The sequence below is a fragment of the Bison bison genome, unplaced genomic scaffold, assembly GCF_000754665.1.
Source record: "Bison bison bison isolate TAMUID 2011002044 unplaced genomic scaffold, Bison_UMD1.0 scf7180017847286, whole genome shotgun sequence".
Classification (NCBI taxonomy): Eukaryota; Metazoa; Chordata; class Mammalia; order Artiodactyla; family Bovidae; genus Bison; species Bison bison.
Window position 1 is genome coordinate 3,935 of NW_011477859.1, and position 1,447 is coordinate 5,381.

General features: G+C 59.6%; 1 protein-coding gene across 1 annotated transcript; it reads right to left on the reverse strand.

Moving 5' to 3' along the window:
* Window positions 1-2: 2 nt before the first annotated feature.
* On the reverse strand, window positions 3-1,441 carry LOC104990430 (potassium voltage-gated channel subfamily D member 1; the record flags this gene model as incomplete). The annotated part of the gene is made up of 1 exon (XM_010842504.1): window positions 3-1,441. A coding segment is annotated over exon 1 (723 nt), but the record flags the coding sequence as incomplete, so codon positions are not given.
* Window positions 1,442-1,447: the final 6 nt, after the last annotated feature.

Genomic DNA, 1,447 nt, shown 5'->3' on the forward strand with positions numbered 1-1,447 from the left:
AATATGAGTACACAGGCCGTGTCCATGCAGAAGAAGGCCAGTGGGAAGCGGTCGCCACAGGGCTGCTCCCTTGGTGGCCGCCGTGTAGGGCTACGGCATGGAATGGTCTCCACCACGTTGGCAATGACCGACACGGCGATGAAAAAGCCGGTCACGTAGTAGAACACGAGGGCCGCGGTGCTTGTATGCGGGTTCTCGAAGGCCCGCCAGAGCCGCTGCCTCAGGGAGCTGCCAGCTGGCAGCGTTGGGCCGTCCCCGGCCTGCTCGGCCTCCTCGTCCTCTGCTAGGCGCTCGGCGTTCTCCTTCTTGCGGTCCCGGTACTCTTCGAGGCAGCAGTCGCCCACGAGCTCAGGCACCAGGCCATAGAAAGCCAACTCTTCGTCGAAGGCCTGGATGCACTCCTGCCGCGGGCAGTGCAGCCGGCCAGTGCGGTAGAAATTCAGCACGTGCCGGAACATGTCCGGGTCGCGATCAAAGAAGTACTCGCCTGAGTCGGCATTGTAGAAGAATTCCTTCTCTGAACTGCCCAGCAGAGTGTCTGGGTAGCGGTCCAGCGTGTTCTTCCAGGTCTCAAAGCGCCGACCGCTCACATTCACCACCAGAACCTCATCCCCTCGAGATGCCTTCACCCCCGGCGCCGGGGGCAGGGGCTGCTGGGCCAGGGGCAACCAGCCCACAGCAGCTGCCCGTGCGAAAGGCAGCCAGGTGGCCACGCCTGCCGCCATCCTGCCGCGCCCCAGGCCCGCGGAGACTTGGGGGGAAGCCTTTAGGAAAATGTGGCTGTCTCCAGGATGGTGGAAGCCTGGAGAGGCCCTGGGCCACTCGCACAAGGAAACTGGGGGGTGTCTAGAGAGGCCAAGAGGAACCAGGAGGAGGAACTAGAGATAGAGAGACGGGCAAGGGCTTGGGGGGGATGTAGAGGGTCTTAAGAGGGACCAGGGGGTTGTCTTGAGGGGGTAAGAAGGGGCTAGGGAACATGGAAAGGAGAAGAAAGGGGGGCATCTACAGATGCCAAGGATCTGAGGGAGGGTTCAGAGAGACTGAGACAGCTCTAAAGGATTCTGAGAGATATCTGGGGGTGTCTAGGAAGGAGCAGGAAATACTGGGGAGTGGTCCATACTCTCAAGAATTCTGAGGGAAGGAAGAGGGACCTGGAACCACTTAGTGGGCTTGGAGAGAGAATTGGGGCATCCAGAGGGGTAGAAACAGAATCAGAGGTGTTGGCAAGAGGCTGAGAGTGTCTGGAAGGGGATTGTAGAGGGTCTGAGAGAGTTGAGGAGGGCTGTCCAAACTCTCAAGACTTCTGGGGAGAAGATAAGGGGACTGGATCCCCCTCGTGGATCTAGGAAAGGGGTTGGTGCATCTAAGGGGTGACTACAGAGCCAGGAAGTTGTAAAGAGGCTGAGAGGTGTCTTGAGTGCCTAGAGCTACCAAGAACAGCCTGCGG